Source organism: Carcharodon carcharias, chromosome 17 (assembly GCF_017639515.1).
Source record: "Carcharodon carcharias isolate sCarCar2 chromosome 17, sCarCar2.pri, whole genome shotgun sequence".
NCBI lineage: Eukaryota > Metazoa > Chordata > Chondrichthyes > Lamniformes > Lamnidae > Carcharodon > Carcharodon carcharias.
The window spans coordinates 74,510,244-74,529,936 of record NC_054483.1 but is presented as its reverse complement, the minus strand read 5'-3'; the positions used below and the strand labels follow the sequence as shown (position 1 = coordinate 74,529,936).

The following is a 19,693-nucleotide window of genomic DNA, read 5'->3' as shown; positions in this document are numbered from 1 at the left end:
TGGCCTGTAATCTGCAAAAATGTTGGTATTCCTCAGATGTACAACAAAATGAAATCCGTATCACTGCAACTCCAATCCTGCTATTCCAATGCTTCGCAGCAATCTGCGGCATAAAAAACTATTTTACAAGTGGAACCGAAAAGGCTTTCCATGCTGTTCCATGAAGTGACTGCGGTTCAGTAGAATGAGGTTTCACTGGTGTTCCTGGCCTGCTGGTAAGAGATACAGGTCAGGATTTTCCATGGCAGGTCCCACCATGGCGGAGCCAGAAAACCCCAGCTATCTACTTTGCAAACCTCACCAAGCATATATTATTATGCCGGTGTGTAATGTTGCTGTCAGGCTCTGTAAATGCTGGAGTCAATTACAAGTCAGGTTGCAGATCAGATTCCTTTGATTTGGCAGGTGAATTAATAAGTTGGAGGCTAGTGGAACCAGCATTTTCTCAGTGAGATGGGGCTGTAGTATAACTTTTACTTTGCATCTGTGACAGAGAGACATAACACAACTAGAAGGATTGAATGATCCTAAAAATCAGTGCTTAAAACATTTAAACTGCCTACATTCACACTTAGGCTGAACTGTGTCTCGTGCTCATGGTGCCTTTAACTTACGTTTCCAAGTGCTACGTTCTGCTGCCTCCCCCACCACCTCGCTGGCACCGGCATTGGAGACAGCCTGCTGACTCTGCTGTCCTGTTGGCCTTGGCGGTCGTCCTCAGGCCAGAGGAGCCTGGGATGGAGCAGCCAGTGCCACGGCTGGCATCTACTCAGTCATCGCAACCTCATCAGATGCAACGGTCACTGGCAGAGGTGGAGGAGCTGCTGCCATCATCCAGAGCGCCCTGAGAAGAGATGACAAGCAGCTCGTGCACCAACATGAGGTCACTCTGGACCTCCCTGCTCAGCACTGATGGACAAGCACCTAGCTGGGATACTGGGTGCCTCATCCATCTCCCACACTGGCACTGACCACCTGAGGCCATTGCCTGTGTGGGGGCTTGCAGGTCCGAGCGCAACCCAGGAACCCCTGGATAAAAGCAAAGAACTGCGGATGCTGGAAATCCGAAACAAAAACAAAAACAAAATACGTGGAAAAACTCAGCAGGTCTGGCAGCATTGGTGGAGAGGAGCACAACTGACGTTTCGAGTCCGAATGACTCTTCAACAGAACTAATTAAAAATAGAGAAGGGGTGAAATATAAGCTGGTTTGGGGGGGCGGTGGGGGGGAGACAAGAAGAGCTAGGTAGAGGGCCAGTGATAGGTGGAGATAACCAAAAGGTGTCACAGACAAAAGGACAAAGAGGTGTTGAAGGTGGTGATACTATCTAAGGAATGTGCTAATTAAGGGTAGAAAGCAGGACAAGCAAGGTACAGATAGCCCTAGTGGGGGTGGGGTGGGGTGAAGGAATCGAAAAAAGCTAAAAGCTAAAACAATGGATGGAAATACATTTAAAAATAATGGAAATAGGTGGGAAAAGAAAAATCTATATAAATTACTGGAAAAAACAAAAAGGAGGGGGAAAATCAGAAAGGGGGTGGGGATGGAGGAGAGAGTTCATGATCTAAGTTGTTGAACTCAATATTCAGTCCGGAAGGCTGTAAAGTGCCTAGTCAGAAGATGAGGTGCTGTTCCTCCAGTTTGCGTTGAGTTTTACTGGAACAATGCAGCAAGCCAAGGATGGACATGTAGGCATGAGAGCAGGGTGGAGTGTTGAAATGGCAAGTGACAGGGAGGTCTGGGTCATGCTTGCGGACAGACTGAAGGTGTTCTGCAAAGCAGTCACCCAGTCTGCGTTTGGTCTCTCCAATGTAGAGGAAACCGCACTGGGAGCAACGAATGCAGTAGACTAAGTTAACGGAAGTGCAAGTGAAATGCTGCTTCACTTGAAATGAGTGTTTGGGCCCTTGGACAGCGAGGAGAGGGGAAGTGAAAAGGCAGGTGTTGCATATTCTGCGGTTGCATGGGGTGGTGCCGTGGGAGGGGGTTGAGGTGTAGGTGGTGATGGAGGAGTGAACCAGGGTGTCACGGAGGGAAAGATCCCTACGGAATGCCACCAGGGGAGGTGAAGGGAAATAAAAACAAAAAACTGCGGATGCTGGAAACCCAAAACAAAAACAGAATTACCTGGAAAAACTCAGCAGGTCTGGCAGCATCGGCGGAGAAGAAAAGAGTTGATGTTTCGAGTCCTCATGACCCTTCAACAGTTGTTGAGGTGAAGGGAAGATGTGTTTGGTGGTGGCATCATGCTGGAGTTGGCGGAAATGGCGGAGGATGATCCTTTGAATGCGGAGGCTGGTGGGGTGATAAGTGAGGACAAGGGGGACCCTATCATGGTTCTGGAAGAGAGAAGGTGGTGTGTGGGCAGATGCGCGGGAGATGGGCCGGACACGGTTGAGGGCCCTGTCAAAGACTGTGGGTGAAAAACCTCGGTTAAGGAAGAAGGAGGACATGTCAGAGGAACTGTTTTTGAAGGTAGCATCATCAGAACAGATGCGACGGAGGCAAAGGAACTGAGAGAATGGGATGGAGTCCTTACAGGAAGCGGGGTGTGAGGAGCTGTAGTCGAGGTAGCTGTGGGAGTCGGTAGGCTTGTAATGGATATTGGTGGACAGTCTATAACCAGAGATTGAGACAGAGAGGTCAAGGAAGGGAAGGGAAGTGTCAGAGATGGACCACGTGAAAATGATGGAGGGGTGGAGATTGGAAGCAAAATTAATAAATTTTTCCAAGTCCCGATGAGAGCATGAAGCAGCACCGAAGTAATCATTGATGTACCGGAGAAAGAGTTGTGGGAAGGGGCCGGAGTAGGCCCATCAGTGCTGTTCCACATACCCCATAAAGAGACAGGCATAGCTGGGGCCCATGCGGGTACCCATAGCCACACCTTTTATTTGGAGGAAGTGAGAGGAGTTAAAGGAGAAATTGTGCAGTGTAAGAACAAGTTCAGCCAGACGGAGGAATGGTGGTGGATGGGGATTGTTCCTGCCTCTGTTCGAGGAAGAATAGAGGCCTGAACAATCCCTTGAACAATCCCAAAGAACCCCTGGAACTGCCTCTCCATGAGAGTCGTCACTCTCTCAATGGATGAGGCGGTGCGCTCGGCCATGAGGGTCAACGCAGTGCTCATACCCTGCACAGACTCCTCCACGCCAGAGACCATGGCACGCAGACCCTCATGGATCTCTGCCAGATCCTCCCATACATCCCCCAGGCATCCAGCATCTGCCGCCTAATGGACGACTCCAGAGGCTCATCATCTGCGTTCGACTGAGCATCGCCCTGGTCCCCAGCAGTCCTCCAAATGACGGCGCCTTGGGCACTCTCTGCCTCCAACTGCACCTCAAGCGGGTGTGGTGAGTGTGAAGTGCCCTCACCAATGTGCACCAATCTAATGCCCACCAAAGTGTTGGCATCTGCGCTCGTGCCTCTGTCAGTGTGCATGCCAGGCACCCTGTGAGACAATGGAGATCTGCATCACGGTGCCATCATTTTTCAATGATCAATGGGGACTTCAGGTTTGAGGCTCCCATTAATGACGAGACTACACTAGAATGGTTGCACAATCTGAAACTCTCACTTCCATGCACTGCGCACTTACCTTCGTCTGACATCCCTACCTCTCCACGCCCAGTTGCGCGTGGAGTGTGCCAGCTCCAGCTCAAGGGCGTCCTGCTCGAATTGGATGAGTGGCAGCAGGTTGGGCAGGCCTCTGCTTGTCTATGGCCTCTCCAATTGGTTATGGAGTGTCTTTTCCTGAAAGGACAGAGTAGCATTGATAAGTCCACTCTGTACCTGCAGCACCATTGCAGCCTGGACAATCCCAAATGAGGAAAACCTCACAGGGCATATCCAAGTCATGAGCCTCGAGCTGCGAAGCATTCAGTCCAAGCGGCCAGGGCTCACCCCCCTGACCAGCTCCAGCGTCACTGACTGTTGGCACTCAGATTCTAATGTCCCCGAGGTCCATGGGGGGGACAGTCACACCTTAACACTTCTGCACACTGACCTATACCAACACAGTACTCTCACTTCCTGATATGCATCAGGTTATTAAGCCTCTTCCGGCACTGCACCCATGTCCGCCATACCACGTCATGGTGGCTAACCAGCACTGCAACCTCCTCACATGCCCTCTTTGTGAGGTGCAGTGGCCTCTTCCTCCCATCTCTGGAGGCAAGGATGTCCCTCCTGGCAGCCACCTCTTCCAGGAGGACTGCGAGGCACTCATCCGAAAAGTGGGGGGGGATGAGTGCCCACCTGATCTGCCCTCCTGCCTGCCATGTCCAACAGCATGCCACTCCATAACTTGAATATTGACAACGCAGAAGAGGCATTCTTCCATGGCAGTGTTCCAGAGGTTGCCTGCGCTGTTTTTAAACCGGCCGCTGGGTCGCCTTTGGACCCAGTGGCCTAATCGTCACAATCATGACCCAGAGAGAAATTAGAAATGTTTGGATAGATTGGAATAAATATATTTTGATTATGATTAACAGCAACAAGGAATGATGAAAGTTCCTGTTGTCTTGTCACTTTTTAAGCCATACTTCTGCATCAACTCTTGCCATTGTAATTTTTTTTATAGAGATTTCCCATTCAATTTTCCTACATTGGTGTCACGATGCAATTCCACATTGTGGCCACTGGATGGCTTTACAGGAAATATTTCAGCTCTACTGTCATCTTTTTCACCTGGTTTTCAGGTAATTAATCTCAACTGATTTTTTTTTTCATTCCCAAGCATTTTTGCTCACTTACAGATGCCCTCAGATTTTCATTCCCTTGATCTCCTGCTTGTGGGCATCTGGGCACCTTTCCAACCTGCTAGCTCCAACGTCAGTTCATTATTCATTCCTGTAGTCTTGCAAGTTCCTTCCATTGGTTTTGTACTGCCCCCTTTCTTGTTAATATGTCTCTCCACAGCCCATTCTCACTTATTGCTTCTTTAAATCCTTACCATTACGCCCCATCATGACAGCCCATCCCTCTGTGGCCTAATCGTCACAATCACTACTCCCTGCCTCTATTAGAATTGCCAATTACCAGCTTCTGGTCCTCTTCATGATTCAGCCTTACTTGATGTTAGCTGCTGCTACTCATTGCCCTCATCTAGGTGCTGTGGCTGGGAAGTTGGGGGCGAGGGGACAATTTGTAAGGTGAATGGGGGTTGGAGGTAGAACAGGCAGTAGCAATATCTTCAAAGCAGGTGTCTCAGTGATTATTCCCAGGAGAAGAGGGGGTGATGGCAAAGTTATTCAGGGATTGTGGCTCCATGCTGCTTCCAGAAACAGGAAGTTGGATACGCTGCTGTGTTGGTGCCAGAAAAGACAGTCAAACTGCTGCAGTGGCTGAGCTGAAATGTGGATCAATCCTGGCCTACATAGAGCTGAAAAAATTCTTTTTAACCCTCAGTGGGCATAGGAGAAAAATGGGCAGAGGGTGAGAGCAGTGGGTGAGAATAAGTCATGGGGTGGGATAGAAGAGGGCAGGGGAAGAGACCACAAAAAATCAGACCTGCACACTGCAAAATAATTACATATAGATTATTAAAATTCAAATAAAATATGTAATTTATATGTAAGATTAAATTAACACAGAACTTCACTCACAAGGTCAGTTAGAGAATTTCTGAAGCTGGCAGGATGCCCAACAAAAACGGGCAGAAGAGAAATTTGAGGTAAAATTTTACCCAGGTGAGTACATGAGACTAGCTGGATGAAAAGAGACAAAGGTCCAGTTAGTTAGCATTCTAGGCATTCTATCATCCAGCAGTTGGATGATACAATGATAGGAGAGTTGTTAACTTATAATAACAATCAAGCTCTATGAATTAGTTTACATTGGACCTAGGCATGATGCAAGGAAAACCCCAGTGGTTGAAGGTTTTGGAAGCCATAGGCTCAAAATTAGCTGTTACTTCCAAGCATGCTACACCTACCACATAACATGTTTCAAATTACTCCTACTCTGTAGCCAAACATGTTACTTATTTCAAGAGAAATTTGAGTTACAAGTGTTACCTGGTTACTCACTTTGCACAACTGTAATATTATTATATCATGCATTGCTTCCAACACTCATGTGAGGCCTACAACTATATCATGACAGGCAGATAGTCTTTTCCCATTATAGAAGCTTTAACATACTTTGCACAGCTTTCCCATTAATAATACGTAACCATTCAATAATTTTCCATTTAGTTGTTGACATAAAAATGTTACTCAAAAATTGTGTCACCAGGAAGTAAGGTTTATGGACAGGAAGTGTATGCGATATGTAAGACTTTGTGTAGAAAATAAATTATTCATTACAAATGGCATTCATCACTTAATTGAACCAACATAGATTTATTGGTGTTGAAACAGCATTCCCCATGTGTGTACCTAAATATGAGAAAGGGTTAGCATTCATGTAGAACAACTCAATTCTACCTTAGAAAGAATTATTCCAAAATACTTTAACTTATATTGAACATCTGAAAATTACCTGACAAACATTATTCTTCTCTTTCTTCTGTAGTAATCTCTGCAAATTCTTTGGGATTTGTGGTCTAACTCTAAGCCTAAGTTTGAAAGTCAAAATTTGTTTTACGTCAGAGCTTTTCTTACAAACCCTACCAGGCATGCTGGCCTGTCTAGCAACTAACTTAACAGATAAAACTACTTGCCAGAGCAATTTACCTTAGGAAAAATCATTAGGGAAGAGAAAAAAAAACAATAATTAACCTTGGAGCATGCATGTTGAGAGTTGCAACTCAATGTAGACCTAAACCTATGACTGGGCTGTAATTTTCATAAGGTACAGCACAACTCAATTAATCAGACAGGATAAAGGGTCAGCCAACCTAATAAACTATTATGGAAAAACTAAGCTGTTGCCATGTAAGCTGGCAACAGTTCAAAGCTCATTCTAATCTCTGTTTTAATTTCATCATCTTACATTTGTGCCCTCTCACTGACCAAAGGAAACAATGTATCATCATAACTCTTTCAATATCTTAAAGACTTTTGGTTGTCAACCTTGGTTCAGTTGTCACACTCTTGTGTTGCGGACTCAAGTCCTGCTTCAGGCATTGCTGCAAATAATCTGGGCTGATACTTTAGTACAAGGAAGCACTGCACTGTCAGAAGTGCCATCTTTTGATTGAGTTATTAAACCAAGAGCCTAGCTGGCCTTCTACATGGATGTAAACTATTCCATGGAACTATTCCAAAGAAGAACATTGATCATATAATCAATTCTGCATTCCAGCTTACTTGTTGAGGCCAGGGACAGAACTTTGGGGCAAGCCAAGGTCACAACCCAGGTAGACAGGGCCCAAGAAAACTGGTGGAGCTGTTGTGCCAGTTTCCCAGCCCCATTCCTCGTGCCAGCCATTTTGCTGAGGCAGGGCTCAGGGCTTGGCCGGGCTACCCATCCTCTCAAGGCTGGCAGTCAAGTAGGCTCATTAACTAGCCTTATAAGGGCACTGAGAGGAAGCTGGTTGGGATGTTCCAGTCCACCTTCAGTTTTCTGATGCAATGGTGGAGGTGGGGGGCAGAAAGAGCAATCTAACTGCCTAAAGGAAGGCTCTGGTGTGCCAGAGCTCCAAACAGGCCTAAGGCCCTTTCTGCCTGCATGTGTATGGATGCATGCAAAGGTCTACTCTACAAAGGGATACCCCTGCCACCCCCACCCCTGCACCACACCAACAGTGGTGACTTGGCTGCTATTTCTGTTTCAATTACAATTTTCAAAGTGAAAGTACATCTTTATGTTGAAACAGCCTCTTGGTTACTTACCTTTTACTGTAGCTTGCTTCTTCATTTAAGTTGAAAGGCCTCTGATTGGTCCTCCAGCAACAAAAGCCTTGCTTCCCTTAATTTGACAGTGAAGCTGCCGTAATACAATCAATTAATGAGGGGGGAGGCGTGGTTGCAGCACGTCCATGAAAATCCCAGGTCAGTGACCGTTTCCCTCTTGGGGTGGGTTTGGGTTGAGGAAACAGTTTCGGCTCCTGTATCCCTCAAAGTGAAAATTCAGCCCGAGGAGTCTTTGTTCCAGCAATGAAGCTGCAAAATGCTGCTTCCAAAATACCCAATATTGAGGTTATGTCCATATGTATTTAGGCCTTTCTTCATACATAAACTTTTATAGACTATCGGTTGTCCATCTTTTATTCCCAGGCAAACACTACTTTGATTTACAAAAAATATTTATAAAATATAAATACAGAGAGCAGACCCAAGGTCTGCAGACAGTTCAAACAATAAGTGATGTTACCAAGCAAATTAGCAAAACAGTACATGGCAGTTAGCACTCTGTAAAATAAGTTTTGCACGACACTCCAACAGCCTACAATTAACTTTAACCTTGTAGCCTAGTGATAATGACTGAAGTGCAACTGAATGAGCAACCTACCAACTAGCAGTCTAGTCAACACAAATAAAATGATTCTAGACAAGTACATTTTTTCAGATGAATTAAACTATAATTAGCAATAATAAACACTGCATGTCCTGAGAATTTCTGGAACATTTCTGCTCACATTTCTGAACTGGCAGTGTAACACCAAGAAAGATATTAAAATTTTCTATTTGTTAAACTAGAAGCCATGGGCTCCACCTTTAAAGCATCCATTTTGCATATTATCTTCGTGTTGACTTTTATAAAGCACAGATGTAGGCATTACAGCATATATTGAAGCAATGCAGTGGCACAAGAAAACAATCACTTTAATGTACTGAGAGCAGTAAATGCAATACTTAAAAAAACAAGCTATTTTTAAATGACATTTTAAATAAATCCTGACTTTTCTTAAAGTTGAAGTTTTCATTTTACGCAGAAAATATATGCTGAAAAGTACTAAAAATACATTTGCATATATTCTGTTCTCAGTCACACATCAAAAAAAGTCCAAAAAGTTCACTTAAAATGAATTATGCTTTTGCTGAGGGATAAACACAAAGGTGGGAGAGTGGAAAAAGACCTTTAAACATGGGAGATGTAAGTCCAGTCCCAGAGCCGAATTGCTCAGGGAAAGCACCAAACAAATGTATTTCAAAACATAACTCAAGTTCAATGGCTGCTTCTTTCAATACCCCACACAGTCAATTTAACTTTCTGCTGTTCTTTTTGACCTTCGCCGACTAGGCGCCCAACAGCCTAACATTGTCAATGATTCAATATAAAAATGCATCTGCAAAGCATTTTCTGTAAAAGCTTTGGCAGCCAATTACAGATCAGGGGAATGAATCTGTAAAATGCATCTTAACTGCCATATAAATTAGAGTTAGCTAATAACAATAATTCTAACAATAGAAGATAAAATAAATGCTAACGCACATCCTCAGCCCCCGTTACACTCTCACCTGGATGTTTCCCTGCAGCTCTTGGCTATGCCATTACCATTTGAGACAATTGGGCTCATTTTCAATGGAACAGCACCATGAAAACTCTATTCCTGGTATTGAGACACGTCACAGCTCTGGCCCACTATGTTCCCTGCCAGGTGCAACTCTTCTCCTCCAGCAAAGATTCTTCCCTCCAATCCTTGTTTCAGGGAGAAAATAAGATCTTTTTCTGAGGGTCAGAGTCTCATATGGCTCCAGTTTTCCATGAAAGGAATGGCATTGACATACAGCGTGAGAGACATCAAGAGAGACATGCAGAGAGAAAGAGAGATGAACACAATGAGAAAAAGAGAAAAAGGGTAATGTACAGGAGAGAAAGGAAATAAAAGAGAGGTTTACAGAAAGAGGCCAAAATAAATTCACTGTAAATGGGGTAGAATGCCACAAGCCACTGCTGCCAACAATGGAATCTGTCATGTCCAGTGCTATCAGGCACATTCCCCATTATTCCCACCTCATTGCTGACAAACACCTGGGATATGCCAATGAACTAAATCCCACATTTCATTCCCAGTTATGCTAAACCTCAGGTTTGTCCTCCACAGTTTTGCCAAACTGCAGGTTCAAAAGGATTGGTTCATGCTGCTGAAATCTCAACAGCCCTACCTTAATCGTGTGAAACTGCAGGACACCCAAAGCCTGGTTCTGCCAAATCCCAGGATCACTCAAAATATCTCCAAATGCATAAGACTGCTCCCCAAGTGCAACTAAATCCCACTACCCACCTCCAGTCCTACCAATTAGCAGAATCCCAACTCCCAAATGTCTATATAATAGACTCACTATAGAAAGTGGGTCTGAGGAATTAATAATGGAAAATAAAGAGATGGCAGATGAATTAATCAGGTATTTTACTTCACTAAAGAGGATACAAGTAACATCCCAGAAATAGCAGTAAATCAGGAAATGGAAGGGAGGGAGAAACTCAAGGAAATTACAATCACCAGGGAACTGGTATTGAGCAAATTGTTGGAACTGGGTGCTGACAAGTCCATGGGTCCTGATGGACTTCATCCTAGAGTCTTAAAAGAAGTGGGATATTGATGCATGGATTTTCATTTTCCAAAATTCCCTAGATTCAGGGAAGGTTCCATTAGATTGGAAAATAGTGAATGTAACTCCTTTATTCAAAAAGGAAGGAGATAGAAAGAAGGAAATTACAGGCCAGTTAGCTTAACACCTGTCATAGGGAAAATGTTAGAAGCTATTATTAAAGATGTTATAGCAGGGAACTTAAATAAATTCAAGGTAATCAGGCAGAGTCAACATCGTTTTGAAAGAGGGAAATCATGTTCAACCAATTTATTGGAGTTGCTTGAAAAAGTAACATGTGCTGTGGATAAAGGGGAACTGGTGGATGTACTGAGATTTCCAGAAGGCGTTTTGACAGGAAGAATAAAAAAGTGTATTATCTAAATGGTGACAGAGTGCAGAGCTCCGAGATGCAGAGGGATCTGGGTGTCCTAGTGCAAGAATTGCAAAAGCTTAATAGGCGGGTACAGCAAGTAACTATGAAAGTTAACAATATTATCATTTATTGTGAGGGATTATGCTTCAGTTATACAGGGCACTAGTGACATCACATCTGGAGTAGTGTGTAAAGTATTGGTCTCCTTATTTAGGGATGCAAATGTGTTGGAAGCAGTTCAGAGAAGGTTTAATAGACTAATACCTGGAATGGGCAGGTTGCCTTATGAGGAAAGGTTAGCAGGCTAGGCTTGTATCTGTTGGAGTTTAGAAGAGTAAAAGGTGACCTGATTGAAACATGTGAGATCCTGAGGGGACTTGACAGGGTGGATGTGGAAAGGAGGTTTCCTCTTGTGGGAGAACCTGTTTAAAAATGAGGGGTCACCCATTTAAGATAGAGATGAGGAGAAATTTTTTCTCTCAGGTGGTAGAGAGTCTTTGGAACTCTGCTTCCATCGCCTTTTGAGGAAGAGAGTCTTTAATATTTTTAAAGGCAGAACTAGGTAGATTCTTGATAAGCAAGGCAGGGGTGAAAGGTTATCAGGGTAGGTGGCAATGTGGAGTTAAGGTTTCAATCAGATCAGCCATGACCTTATTGGATGACGGAGCAGGCCTCAAGGGGCCAAATGAGCTACTCCAGCTCCTAATTCATATGTGCGTAATAACGTTTCACTGTGTATTCTCAGTTTTATAAAAGGTCTGGGATAAAAAGCTGGAAAAAAATCTGTATAAATAATAACTAAAATAATAAAAAGTCCCATATTTACAATTTTTACAGCATAATGAACAGAGTTGTCAAATTCAATCTCCAGAAAAAAATCCACAAATAATATATAACAAAAATGGACTTTTGACTTATTCTGTCAATGTAAGTCAATGACTTTGGTACCCTCCAGTATATGATTAGCAGCCATTAGAATATAATAGCCAATCTCCAATATAAATGACAGATAAAATATTATAATAATATTATACAAATAATATAAATAGTATAAATGACAGATCTAGGGACGAAAACAAAATCTCCAGTTTTCAAAATAAAACAGAAGCTCTGATTCCTTAAATATTAAACTGAATTGATCATTTGTCTTTAAAATTACAATATAGCCTTCCAGGTCCTGTGATTTCTATTTATCCCAAGTCAATTTTAACAATTTGTACCGTTGAAGCTTTTTCACACAATGTAGGGACTGGCATTGCTTCTCATATGCAAATAAGTGAGCTGTTTTGCATAAATTCACAGTACATAAACATGGCCCTTTTTTTCTGCTTATCGCAAGAAAACTCCACAGCATGGGTAAATAGATCCACTTAATTGCATTTTCATGTTATTAATCTGCCAACAGCAGTCTAAGAATGCAAAAACTTGTTTCTGGTGGGGCAAAATGAAATGTCTAAACCCAAGGGGAGAACATTTAAATTAAATAATACTGAGTTACAGTCTAAAATTTCAATCTCTTATTCCACAATGTGAAACTTGTCCTGTTCTTCGCTTGTCTGGAGAGGAAAGGTTTCTTGCTAGCTTGTGTTTTCACCAAGACCATTCAAGCATAATAAATGATCTTAACTGTAGCTTTTGCACAAATAAGGCAAATGTATGATGCATTACTCACCTATAGATTTCCTTTGCTCTTCACATTGGATCACGTGAGGAAACCTCAATATTTCCTTCCACTTTTTACTTTTACCCTTGCGCTTTCCTCCACCACCTACACAAACAGAAAGAGTTTGAGACACAAACCAAAAACAGTTTACAGTCATTTTGAAAAAGTTACTTGCAAAAATTATGACCTCCTTTCCATTGTGCCTTATCCTTTTTGACCTCTGTGTATCAACACCAATTTTAAACAGCTGCTTGCAGGCAGTGACTTGGCTGTCACTTTTTTGTTTCATTCCTGGCTAAATTGAGATCAGGAGACATAATTTCAAGTTCTATCACTCCCGCATTGGAGTACTAAACTCTCCCTAATTGCTGTATCTCAAAATATTAACTGTGATATCATACTGAACTCCAAGGGTTTGAGAGCAAAATTCAAGGCTGACGCTCCAATGCAGTACTGAAGGAGTGCTGCGCTCTTGAGGGATCATATTTCAGTTAGATATTAAACCGAGGCCCCATCTGCCTGCTTGGCTGGAAGTAAACGATTCCATGGCAGTGGCACTAGTTTGAGGAAGAGCAGAAGAATTATCCCCCGTGTCCTGGCCTGTGTCCTGATCCCTCAATGAACACCACAGAATAAAAAATATCTAGTCTTTAGCACATTATTGTTTGCGGAAGTTTGCTATGTGTGGATTGGTTGTCACGCTTCCTAGATAACAACACTTCAAATGTACTTCATTGGCTGTAAAGTGCTTCTAGACTTTCGGTGGTCATGTTAAGCGCTATGTAGTTTTTAGAACCACACAGTCTCTTGGTGAGAGCGCTCAATACTGAGACCTCTTCATTAAAAGCCATAACATTTTTAAAATTTCTTTCATGGGGTGTGGGCATCGCTGTCAAGGCCAGCAATTGTTGCCCATCCCTAATTGCTCTTGAACTGAGTGGGCTTGCTAGGCCATTTCAGAGGACAGTTAAGAATCAGCCAGATTGTTGTGCGTCCAGAGCTACACATAAGCCAGATCAAGTAAGGGCAGCAGATTTCCTTCCCTAAAGGACATTAGCAAGCCAGATGGGTTTTTATAACAATTGATGATAGTTTTGTGGCCACTGTTACTGAGACTGGCTTCCAATTCCAGACTTATTAATTGAATTTAAATTCAACCAACTGCTGTGCTGAGATTTGAACTCATACCCTGCAGTGGATTTGCCTGGGCATCTGGATTACTAGCCGAGTGACATTATCACTATGCCACCATCTTCCTCAATAATAAGATAATTAATACCTTGGAAAAAACGGTCCATTGCATTGCAAATTAAACTTTTTTTAAAGCGATCAGCACCATGTTATTGGCAATATTAAATGGAATCAAGTTAGCTTTCGTCAATATCACAATTTGCTGATACATGAAAGAATATAACACCATTTATTAGTGTGGCAGAGGGAAAGGGACAGGGGAAAGGAAGCATTATTCCCAGGCCTAGTGTCATTGATTACATGTGGTTTCATGAAAACTCTTCAGCCATTTTACAAAAATGATATAAATACTTAAGAGTTAGAATTAATGCTCCCCGCTGGCAGGTTTGAAATCCAGGGCGGGGCTCATAAAATCCAACGTATGGCCTTCCCAAGCCCTCAGCTCTCAAGCCCACTGAGGTCCTTTAAGTGACCAAATAATGGCCACTTAAGGACATCATCTCATCCTTGTCCCTTTTTTCCCCACAGCAGGGGGAAGCCTACACCAGCTTTAGCTACAGAGGCTGGTGTCAAGTAAGATCGGGGATGGGGGGAAACTCCTTTGCGGGTTCCCTGTACCCATCAGAGGTAATTCCCCCAAAATCATACTTCCCCTCCCCACCCCCTTCTTCTCAACCCCCCACCCACCCCCCTCCCCCCACCCCCCCCCCCCCCCCCCACCACCACCACCACCACCACACCACCAACTGGCCTCTCAAATCTGGTCCCCATTCCCACCCCCTCGCTGGGGCCTGCCAGCCTGATCCCAGAAAAATCCCCCCCCACCCCACTGCCTTAGTGTCTGGCTCCAGCAGTGGCCACTATACCCACCTGGTGCTGCTTGGACTAGAGAGTTGCCAGCCATCCAATTGGCTGGCAGCACTCTGAGGGAAGACTTCATGTCACTAGGTACAGAAATCTCTCCTCCAACCTGTTAACAATTAATTGACCGTTAAATGACAGCAGGGCAGCCATTCTTCCTCTGGACAGACTGCTCACTGACTTTTTGGCTGTGGGATCAGGACCATAGTGTCCTGTAAAATCCAATTCTAGTTTCATGTATCACAGCAAAATATATCCGTGGAAATAGAACAAAATCTACCCTGGTATCAGCTTCCCCATTATCAAACATGTATTGCTGTGAAAATGTCTAATGTCATGATTCATGTATTTTGGGAACTGAATCCTTAAACAAGATATATGGGAGAAAATCTCAAGAGAATAGCAGAAACACCAAGGAGAATCAAAGCAAATTCCTGAGAGCTGTGGCACACCTTGGTTGGTCCCAGGAGAAGTGAAAGAATCCTCAAAACCCTGTAGTGTACAGCAGAGCTCTTGGGTGGAATTAAAACAGAACGGGAACTGGTCTGTTCAGATTTTCAGGTTTAAAACAGCGTTCAAATAAAGTTGATGGTCTCCCTTGAGATCAGAACAGAATCAAATGCAAACTTTTTCTATCAGTAGGCAGTCACTCCCAACAGTTCTTGAACTATCATGTTGAAAATTCCCTTGTCAGGATGAAGAGCTTATCTGCCCAGATGGCTCTCAGTTTCTCCAGTGAACAGATGGGGAAGGTTCCAAGTCTAGTGACAGGTCTTCAGAGTGCATTGATAGTAATTGACCCAATAGAGGTGCTACAATTGGCTTCAATGCTCCTGGTTCAGAGCAAAGGACGCCGAGGTAACTCAATCACTAATGGATTCAATGTGGTGTTATTTAATATCATAATGTTAGGTGTTAGGTTTCATGTATCTTGTAAATACATGTACTGTCTTCAATGGTTGTGTTGTTATGTCATTGTACATTAATAGCTTCAATTACCAGGTTAATGGAAAGCAACTGGTTCTTACCAATGGCTCTGGAGTCTGCAGCCAGAAGTCCATTTCTCAGTGAAGGTATGTGAAGGGTGTGGCCATGCTTGTCTGGCAGTGGAAGGCTGGTTCTTTATCCAGATGTTCAGAGATGATAGTAGTCCACCAAGGAGTGTGGATGTAGCAAGCCCTTCCAGCATTTATTATCCATCCAAAGGTGCTTTTGAGGGAGGAACAATGAGCCAACTTATTTATAAGATTCAGTTCATCTGGTGTAGTTCAACCGAGTGCTGTGTGAGGGAAGTCAGACATATCACAGTGACGGCACAGTGGGCTGCTCCGTGTGTCAGGATGCATGTGTCTTTGAGGGAAGCTTGTTAGTGTGGGATCTCCCATGCAATTGAAGCCCTTGGCCTTCTAGGTGGTGAAGGCCATGCTGATGACACTAAATGTCAACGTTTCCTGTTGGTATTCTCTCTTGTTGGGGATGGCCATTTCCTTGAAGATGTGTGGCTCCAATGTAAAAGGGAAATTCAGTGCCTGAGGCTCACTGGCTGATGGATTTGCTGCGAGATCCTAAAGGCTGGTTAGGTTAACCTCCTCTGTATTAGAGGTCCCTGACAATAAAAGCATCCCATACAGGACCAACCATGGTTAGCCAGGCCTGCCTCTCAGGATGTTTCCCATTGTCACCCTCCTTCCCCTTGTTAACTCCATTGGATTCGAAGCATTCCTCCTCCTGGTCCTCTTCTGAAGAGAAAGCTCTCTTGCTGGATTCTATCCGCTCCATGTGAAGGCCCCTCCACTGCACCATATTGTGGCCTGTGCAGCACACAAACATTATCCTAGAAACCTTTGCCAGACAATATTGGAGTGCTCCGCCAGAGCAGTCAAGTCATCTAAATCATATCTTCAGAAGCCCAATAGTCTGTTCAATGATGTTCGTCGTCTGCACATGGCTACTGTTATATTGCTGTTGGGGGGCCCTGTCTTGAGCTGCCTCGAGACAGCAGCTACCTCCTTAATGGGTACCCTTTGTCCCCCAGAAGCCAAACACAGGCCTGTGATGTCAGCCATGAATGCCTCAGGATGAAGGCATCATGGCAGCCGCCTGAAAAACGTGCACATATGGCCACACACCACCTGGACACTGATTGAGTGGAAGGGTTTCCTGCTCACAAAGGTTTCAGGCTACCGAATTGGTAGGCCCTTATAGCCCCAAATGTGTACAGCTGAACATTCCCTGAACTTGTGGGAAGCCAGCTATGTCAGCGAAGCCCCTGTCCTCCATGTCTGCAATGCCACATCTGCTGGAAAGTTGATGTGAACCTCAGCTGGGTGTATCTGTGATGGAGGAGTTGCAACAATGGGCAGCTATGCTGAAGAGGTATGCAGCAGACCTTCGGAAGGAGCTGGCTCCATAGTAATGGAGGGCCGTGGTACCCCAACTGGTAGGGCATGAGGGTCAGTTAAGTGTGGTGCCAGACCATACTCCATGACAATATAGATCGCCCCAAACATTTCTCGTAGCCTTCGCCAGCACTGGGTCTTGGTCAAGTCAAGATCATACCTTCCGAGATGGTAGACCTTTACCTCAGGGTAATATCTCTTGCTCCTCCTCCTTCCTACTGCGTACAATTTGGGCTCTGCCAACTCCTGCCCATGTCTCCTAGCTCTGGCCGCATGTTGCTGCCACTATCCTACCTCCTTGGCCTGTATGAGGGATAGAGCCATGCCCATTTTTTCCACTTCTTTCATTTGCTGCACATACTTTCCCCAGCAAGTCTAGCATTCTATCCTGCCTCCCAACTAGCTGTTCAAGGCAATTATCCTGGTGAGCCACATAGATATGCCCTTCCAATTCCGCAAGTCCCACCCTCCCTCTCACCCCTCCGCCCCCAAACGCCGTTGGGGTCAATCACAAATCTCTGACTGAAAACCTTCCGTGGCCAAACTTTAAATTCTCTGTTCACTGCACAAGGAAAAGGCACCATCCCGGAGGCCTTCAGAAGCATTCACGACCTGTCAATAAAGTCATGAGTCGCGCAATGCGGGTTGTCACTTCCAGTGACGAAAGTCAGATCCATTTGAAATTTGTAGTACTTTTAAATGTCCTGGAAGATTTGGGAACTTTGCATGGCAAAGCACACCACACCTCCTTTCCTGTGCCAGCAAAAATTATTTCTACCAGAAATGGAGGCGGGACTTATCAAATCTGGGTCCTGGCCACCATTTTGAATGCTCTGCAGAGTCCCATGACTCTGAAAATATGGCCCTATATCTCAGTACACAGACCTATCAAATTTCAATAGGTTTTTCAGCAGCCTGCCTTTAAAAAAAAAACTATGCAACTTTTAGCAGCTACCCACACTTCCTGGTCGGTTATCTCAAAGCCTCTTTCAAATCTTCTTGCATGACCATTCAGAAAATAGGTGATTAGTAACTATTGCATAGCTGCAAAAAAAAATCTGTCTGAACTAAGGCAGTCTGGTGAAGAAGCATGCTACAAACCACATCCACCTAATTGACAGGAGAAATTAAATCTCATTTGAGCTTGTTTCCTGTCAGTTTCAAATACCTTGCAATTCAGGATATTCTTGCAGATAAGGGTGTCACCAAGGCTTCTTTGATGAATTAACAGCCCATTTTCAGAGTACACCACTTGAATTTAAAAGGAAATAAATTGTTTAACAGATAAAAAGTCCCCAGTAATATTTAGAAAAACAACTTTGCTAGAGTATATGAGAGTAAAACAAGAATATTTAATAACATTAAATTGGAAATATTATTTCAAAAATAAAAGAAAAATGCAAGAATTTAACCAACCTGTGTAGCTCAAACTTTTTACTAGTTTTCCGAATATATATATTTGCAAAATTTAACAGAATACACAATTTGTAATTCCAAATATGTATGGCTATTATAATGTTGTACAGGCCTTATCAGGAGTCAAGCTTTGGTAAATTTCAATCTGAGACCACACTGCTAGGTGGTCTGAAGATTACATGTTTAAGATGCAGAATAACAAGCAGAAAAGAAACTCACTGATCAACATGAATCAGATATTCAGACTTAAATTGACTGCTACAGCTTGATAAAGGGAAAAACACACAAGACCAGAATGGAAATATTCCAAGCAATCCTTTAAACAGGGCAGATGCATCAGAATTTGCAGTAGATTAAACTGGACTACATTTTGTAATTAATCTTAAAATGACTAAGTTTTTTTTTTGTCTTGCCACTCATTTCTACTGGCTCTTCCACATACACTGGATGCACTTACTCTATGAAATGAGAGCCAGAATTTTTGGCTCGGCGAGCAGTGGTGGGGCCTACTCACCAAGGTGTAAAATGACGCAGGTTGACGTCAGTCATGCGTCTCGACGTCATCACGCATCATTTAGATTTTCAGTTCGGTCGGCATGCAGTCAAGTCAGCTGCGCGCCCGAACTGTCAAAGGCCTATTAAGGCCACTTAAAAACTAATTAAACTAATAAACTGAGCTGCCCGTCCAATCTTAAGGTTGGCGGGCAGGCGAAGAGCCCAGGCGGCCTTCGCATTTTTCATGGAACCTCATCCACGAGCGAGGCGAGGTTTCATGAAGTGTTTAGAAATTGAATAAAAAATGTTATAAAAATTCGTTGACATGTCCCAGTTCATGTGACACTGTCATATGAGGGGACGTCTTAAAATTTTTTATTTTCTTTATTTAGATTTTTGAAACTTAAACTAATCTCAGTGAGGCACCTCTGTGTGTTAGGGAGATTTCTGCACTTTTTCGCAAGCATACGTGTGAAAGATCGCAGGCCCTGACTCAGGGAACCTCCCCAACTCCCCGCCCACACAGGGAATACACAGTGCTTCCGGACGCACATCATGCCAGGTGGGCCTCAATTGGCCCATCCACGTACAATGGCAGCACAGACCTAATCGGGGGCGCCGATCGGGTCCACGTCTGCCCCCGTACAACCCCGAGTTTGCAATTAAGATGAAGTGAGAAGCTACAATTTTCAAACAATAATCCGTACGCAGCCCTGCAATACCTACCACAGAATCACACAGTGCAGAAGAGGCCCTTTGGCCCATCAAGTCTGCATTGACACGAGAAACACCTGACCTACCTACCTAATCCCATTTACCAGCACTTGGCCCATAGCCTTGAATGTTATGATGTGTCAAATGCTCATC

The 19,693-nt window shown here is 43.8% G+C and overlaps 1 protein-coding gene across 3 annotated transcripts in view; it reads right to left on the bottom strand.

Annotated features, from left to right (window-relative positions):
* The window catches only part of LOC121289542 (G protein-coupled receptor kinase 5-like), a 272,949-nt gene that overhangs the window by 177,754 nt on the left and 75,502 nt on the right, over nucleotides 1–19,693 (bottom strand). The window contains exons 2-3 of one of the 3 annotated variants that reach the window (XM_041209049.1): nucleotides 12,474–12,569; nucleotides 9,352–9,562 (exon numbers count right to left, since the gene is read on the bottom strand). Coding sequence is in view for 1 of the 3 variants with exons in the window: in XM_041209047.1 (XP_041064981.1) it covers nucleotides 12,474–12,569 (96 nt within the window). In the remaining 2 variants the exon portion in view is untranslated. Of the gene's footprint in view, nucleotides 1–9,351; nucleotides 9,586–12,473; nucleotides 12,570–19,693 lie in introns of all 3 variants that reach the window. The other 2 variants (XM_041209050.1, XM_041209047.1) reach the window with 2 other exon arrangements.